General features: G+C 59.5%; 1 protein-coding gene across 1 annotated transcript; it reads right to left on the reverse strand.

Moving 5' to 3' along the window:
• Nucleotides 1–2,856: 2,856 nt before the first annotated feature.
• On the reverse strand, nt 2,857–5,658 carry LOC104303686 (acyl-coenzyme A thioesterase 8). The gene is made up of 5 exons (XM_054164406.1): nt 5,532–5,658; nt 3,980–4,208; nt 3,572–3,729; nt 3,058–3,249; nt 2,857–2,969 (listed from the first exon to the last, which is right to left on the reverse strand). The coding sequence occupies exons 1-5, from the start codon at nt 5,656–5,658 to the stop codon at nt 2,857–2,859; spliced, it is 819 nt and encodes a 272-aa protein (XP_054020381.1).
• Between the last annotated feature and the right edge of the window lie 571 nt (nt 5,659–6,229).

Consider the following 6,229-nt stretch of genomic DNA (forward strand, 5'->3'; position numbering starts at 1 on the left):
TGTGCTGTCCCCACCATATCTGGGGTCATCTCTGGAGTTGTGCTCTCAGGAACTGGAGTCCCACAGCATATGGGGAGGTCTCACTCTGGTTTTCAGTGTCCCTGCAGGCCCAGACACATCCCTCCCAGCATCTGCAGGCAATGTGGGAGCATTGAAAGGGGGATTTGAGGGTGACAAAGGGGTTTTGGGGACATCTAAAGGGGTCTGGGGACATCTGAGGTGGGTCTAGGAGGCATCTAAAGCAGTGGGGGGGGGAATCTTAAGTGGTTCTGAGGACATCTAAAGGAGTTCTGTGAGCATCTAGAAGGCATCCGGGGACCCATAAAAGGCTCTGGGACAGCATTAGGGCTTCTGAGGTCATCTACAGTGGGTCTGGGGTCCATTAAAAGCATCAGGGGGTACCTAAAATAGGCCTGGGTGTATCAAATGGGGTTTGGGGAGCATCAGAAGGGGTTCTGCAGGCATCCAAATTGGTCTGGGGAATCTGTGGCAGGTCCTGAAGGGGTTGCAGGGGAGGTTCTCGGTGGGGTTTTGGAGTCTCTGGGAGGTCCCTGTTGTGTGTTAGGTCTTCTAAAGTGATTCTGGGGGTAGCAAAAAGGGGTTGGGGGTTATCCTAAAGGGTCTGTGTGCATCTACAATGGGTCTGGGTATATCAGGGGACACCTAAGGCATTCTAGGGGGCTATCGAAAGTGGGGACATCTAAAGGAGATCCTGTGAGCATGTAGAGGGGGTCTGGGGCCTTGTTAAGGGGGTGTGCAGGCATCTAAAGTGAGCCTGGAGGCAGCAAAAGGGGTTTAGGGGGCATCTGAACGGGTCTGGGTCTATCAGAAGGTTTTTTGGGGACACCTCAAGGATTCTAGGGGACATCTACAGCGGTGTGTGGGCTTCTAAAGTGGGTGTGGGGGCATGGAAAGGAGGTCTGGGAGCATGTAGAGGGTTTTCTGGGGGCCTCTTCAGGGGTCTGCAGACATCTCAAGTGGATCTGGGGCATCCCGAGGGGGGTTGTGAGTATCTAAGGGGGTCCTGGGGCCTCTGGATTTTGCCTTGGGGGCTCCCAGGGAGTCTCTGGAAGGTCCCAAAGGAGTTGGGGGTGTTTTCAGGGAGGTTTGGGGTCTGTGTGCAGTCCCTGTTGTGTCTGGGGTCTGCTCTGGGAGTGGCAGGGACTCAGGGCTCTGGGTTTGGTGGTGCAGGGCAGCAGGTCCCCACAGGCCTGTGCCTTGCTTTATGTTCCACAGCTCTGGGCCAGCCAGGAGCCACAGGGGAAGGGAATCTCAGCAGGGGATGGGTGAATGGAAGAGGCTTCCTGTCAAATGGCTTTGGGTAGATCCTGGGGTTTTGTAAGATTGTCTCTTCCTTTTTTCCTTCCCTTTTCTTGTTTCTCTTTTTCCAGGGAGCTTAACTGCTTTGCCTGATGAGAAGTTGCAGATTTGTGTTGGGCCTCAGCCACAAACCCTGACAGCGAGCGGGAAGCCTCCGTCCCCAGATGTGGAGCTGTGGGAAACCAAATTCCTCCCTGCAGGTGGCTCAGAAGCCACTTTCCTGTGGCACATGGGGGCAGGAATGTCCCTGTGGTAAGCTGCTGCAAGTGCCAGCCTTGGGGACTAAGCTCTGAGCCCCTTGAGCTCCTCACTCAGAGCTTGCTTGCAGGAAATGAACTTCTGCCTAGGCTGGGTGCCTGCTGCTCTGTGACTCCTGGCCCCTGCGCTCTGCTGCTCTGTGACTAGCTAGATGTAGCCTGGGCTAGCTGCCAAGCTTCCTACCTGATGCAGAATGTGCTGCTCTGTGCTCTGAGGGGGGGTTGTTTAGCCTAGAGGAGGCTCATGGGAGGCCCCCCTGGCTGCTCCTCAGTCCCTTGGATGCTGTCTTGCCTGATGCTCTCCCTCTGGGCACTGGGCAAGGCTCAGAGCCAGCTGCCATCTCGGGGCCAGCTGTGATGGTGCAGCTGTACCCCCAGCACTCAGTCCCCCTCCTACTGTCATCTCCTTCCGCCCTCTTGCCCTGAAGTGCAGCAGGCACAGACACAAAACCAAACAATTGGGTGGTTGTTGTTGTTTATTGTTGCCATTTCCTGTCCTTCTCTTCTCTCTTGCCCTTGCCAAGTTCTTCCTCAGCTGGACAGCTCAGGCTGTGTGTCACCATCCCAGGTGACAGACCCAGACCCGTGGCAGAGCCACTCTGCAGGGCCACAGGCCATTGTCAGGGCCTGGTGCCACCTCAGGGGACTGGCCTGGCCCTGGCACCAGGGCATGGTGCTACTCCTGCTGTGGCCCTGACATGCAGCAGGCACAGAGGCAGCCCCTGCATGCCCTGCTCAGCTCCTTGCACATCCTCCTGAAGAAGCCTGATCAGAATCGACTACAATGGGGCCTGGGTGGTGCCAGCAGGGCTCTGTCCATCATGCCTGAGGGCTTCCCAGAGCACCTCAGTCAGAGCCTCCTCCACAGCCTCTCTCATGACTGACCGGGCCGTGGCAGTCAGAGCTCAGCTACAGCTGCTGGCTGTGCCAAGCTGTGGCACAGGTGTCTGCTCTTTGTCTATGTGTGGGGCAGTTGTCTGCTCCACCTCCATCTCTGGGGCGGTTCTCTGCTCCAGCTTCAACTCTGGGGCAGTTGTCGGCTCCACTTCCATCTCTGGGGCAGGTGTTGTTTCTGGAGGCTTGCTCCTGTTGTTTAAATGGTGACACATTCCTGCTGGTGAGGGACCTGCTCCACAACCGAGTACTTGGAACCAGTGAACAGGCTTTAGTCCTATTTCCCACGGGAACTTTTTTATTAATAGAGGTACTACAAATATTCTTATTAACCCTTTGCCTATTAAATACTAATAACCACCACACCACCGCAGCAGCTCCTCAGCTAGAGTTTGCTCTGCCTTGGCTCCAGCACGATGACTCCCTGCTGCATACAGGTGACAGCCAGGACCCCATCCCTGCGCCACAGCCGTCCCTGCACCAGTGCCTGTGACCCAACTGCGAAGAGGCTCCGTCAGACTGTGCCTGGGACAGGCAGGGCTGGCCTCTGCTGTATGGGACCCCAGGGCACGTGGCGAGTACTGACCAAAGCAGGGGCTCTCACACTCGCACAGCATCCGGTGGTCTGATCGGAATGCTGAATGGAACCGCATGGCATGGCTGTCGGACAGAAGGAACTTGGCGTGGTACTGCCGGTGCGGGAGCAGCGCCGTGCCCAGGAAGCCGTAGTCCGACATGTAGGCGGCCACGCAGCAGTGCACCTTCGTATCGGTCTCTCCTGCAGAGAACCGGCACTGCCTGTCCCCAGGGACAAGCCTGTGGCACCAGGCAAGGCCCTGGGAGCTCCATGGATCAGCTGCACCACGGTGCTCTGTCAGCCCCACTCCCCTGGCCATGTCCCCTGGGGAATGCCCACTGTGGCTGAGCACAGGACATGGGCATCCCTTCAAGCTCCAGCACCCACATCTGTACTTCAGCCTCAGAATCCCTTGGCCTCTCTGCAGGCCTTGGTGCAGGCAAGCTATAAACTGCAGCCTTCTCATCCCACTCCATCGTGAGCCCAAGCCTGTGTGCCCAGCTGGCCGGGCAGCCACACTCACCTATGTGCCCTCGTGCTCGCACCCAGAGGAGCTGCTTCGGTTCCTGTGCCTCCAAGCAGAATGCAGCCGGTGGGCTGACAGGTTTGATCTCCATCGGCACATCTTCTGCTAGGAGCTCGTGGAGGTGTTGCTTGTACTTCTCTGGCAGGTGAGAATCCCTGTAGACCAACACGGAGGTTAATGCCAGGCAGGCCAAGGGCATGTCCTGCTGGCAGTGGCTTTAGAGTGGAGAGCCAGGGCCACACTGAGGGGTCTGTCTTGCGCCAGGCACAGGTCTTACCCTGTCCTGTTCTCAGCTCCTGTTCCAGTCCTATCTGAGGTGTCCTCAGGCAGTCATCCCACTCCCTGTGCCTCCTTAAGCCCCAGCCACAGAGGGTGTCCCCAAGCGTGCCCTCTGACCCCACTCACTGCAGGTACTTCTCTGTGAGCTCCTCTTGTGTCAGCAGGTGCTCAGGGGGTGGTACTGCAGGCATGGTGGCCTGCTGGTGCTGCACCTGACTCTCCTGGGAAGGCCAGAAGGAGGCCTGGCAGGTGAAGATTGCCTCCCCGTGCTGGATGGCTTTTACGGAGCAGACAGAGTAGCTCTTTCCTGTACGGGTCCGTTCCACCTGGTACAGCACCGGCCCCCCAGGGACCCCTGGCACAGCGGAGGGACATTCTGTTGTTGGGCAACCGCGCACCAGAGAGGGGACCTGATCTACAGAGGCTGAGCACTGGGGCCAGAGGGGCTGAGCTGGCAGTGCCACCCACACACCCTTTCTGCTGTGCTGGAGCCAGGATGGGGGCACCTCCTCAACCATGGGGCTCAGCCCCGGCTTCCCAGCCCCTCTGCTACTGAATTGGGTGCCTGGCACCAGTCCTACCGTAACTCACCCTCTCCCCGACACCCCTGCACCTCGTTTCCCACCCCACAGCCATCTCTCAGCCCCGGGCACACCCCAACTCCGCCATCAGCCCCTCTACTACCTGCCCGTCCCCTGGATCCCCGCGGTTCCCCGGTGCTCTGAGAGGGCAGCTTGCTCACCAAACCCTTTTGCATCTTGAGGTGGGAGAGCTTGGCCAGACAAGACACAGCAGCTTTGGACTGTGTGGGTTTGTTCCCCAATGCCCAGGAAGCTGTGGCTCAGCTGTGTGTGTCTGCCAAGGAGAGCTGCCCAGGGCTTTCCTTGGGTCTATGCAAGTCCTGGTGCTTGCAAAGGCTGAACAGCTCAGGGTGTGAGGGGATTAGAGCTGAAGGAGTTTTCAGGTGCTCTGCCCTGCTGAGCCTGATCAGCGGTGTCCAGCTAAGATCTCCCTCAGGGAATGCTTTCCCTTGGGGAAACCACTTGCCAGCCAGTGGGTAGCAAGAGAAAATGCCCTGCAGGCCTGGCTGTGCCTGCTGCATGTGAGGGGGAGAGGGCAGAAGGAGCTGAGGCTGGCAAAGGAAGTGAGTGCTGGGGGTGCAGCTGTCCCCGAGATGGCAGCAGAGAGGGAGCAGCAGGGAAGAGGGCAGCCAAGGGGCTGAGGAGCAGCCGGGGCGCTGCTGGAGGGCAGGCAGGGACAGAGGTTGTGCTTGGAAGCAGCAGCAGCAGCAGAGAGCCCTGAGCGTCCCTGCCCAGCCCTGCTCACACGCAGCCTGCTCCACTGCGGCCTGCAGGGCTCTGGCTTGCTAGGGACACCCAGCTGGGGCCTGCTCCCTGACCTCACAGGGCCAGGGCAGCATCTCCTGGGTGACGTCACCAGGGGGTTGGGGGGTGGCCATCGGTGACGTCACGGTGCGGGGGCGGGGTCATGTCCCTTGGGTGAGGTCACAATGCCCCCAGGGATGGGTATAGAACCGGGCTGCACTCTGCCCCAGCCAGCTTTGGCTCTCAGCCTGGCTCGGGGGCTCTGCGAGAGACCCCTTGGGTAGTGCGAAGGGAACGCCGACAGGAGAGGACTTCTCTGTGGGACTGGAGCCTGAGCAGCAGGCAGCACTCACGGGAGAAGGACACAGATCCTGTCACAGGGTCCTGAGCGCTTGGCAGGCTTGCAGCTGTCCCACAGCCAGCGGTGAGCAGCAGCCCAAGGTCCCTGCTTTGCTTGGGCCGCTCCTGTCCAGCCGCCATGCTCGTGGCACTGGCGGTGACCCTGCTGTGGGCAGCAGTCAACTGTGCCCTATGGATGACAGAGGTGGGTGAGCCACTGCCTGGCACTGTGCCCTGGGGCCCTGCTGTCCCCTGGAGGGGCTGGCAGGGTGAGCTCAGGGTGGGAAAAGGGGGTGGCAGAGTCGTGGGAATCTGCTGAACAGGGAGGTGCAGGAGGGACCCTGGCAGCAAGTCTGCAGCACCAGAGCTGATTCTCCATCATCTGCCTGCCATGAGCAGCTTCATCCTCCCCATCCCCATCCTCCCTGCCCCATTCCTGTCCCAGAAGCAGCAGCTATCATCAGGTGCTGCAGGCAGGAACTTGCTGGAGGGACCCAGGGGACCTTTACAGAATCTTCCTTTCCCTGCAGGAGGCAGAACTGGCCCTGACTGAGGGCACGAGAGACGACCCTGCGAGTGCCACAGGTTGTGAGGGGGCAGCCCTGGAGGAAGAGCCTCTCTCTTCTGTGCCAGCAGAGGAGGAGGGGGCTGCATCTGCAGAGCTTGGCCCCCAAATGGATGTGGATCAGGCAGCAGCCCCAGAAACGGGCAT

The sequence above is a fragment of the Dryobates pubescens genome, chromosome 9 (assembly GCF_014839835.1).
Source record: "Dryobates pubescens isolate bDryPub1 chromosome 9, bDryPub1.pri, whole genome shotgun sequence".
NCBI classification, from domain to species: Eukaryota; Metazoa; Chordata; class Aves; order Piciformes; family Picidae; genus Dryobates; species Dryobates pubescens.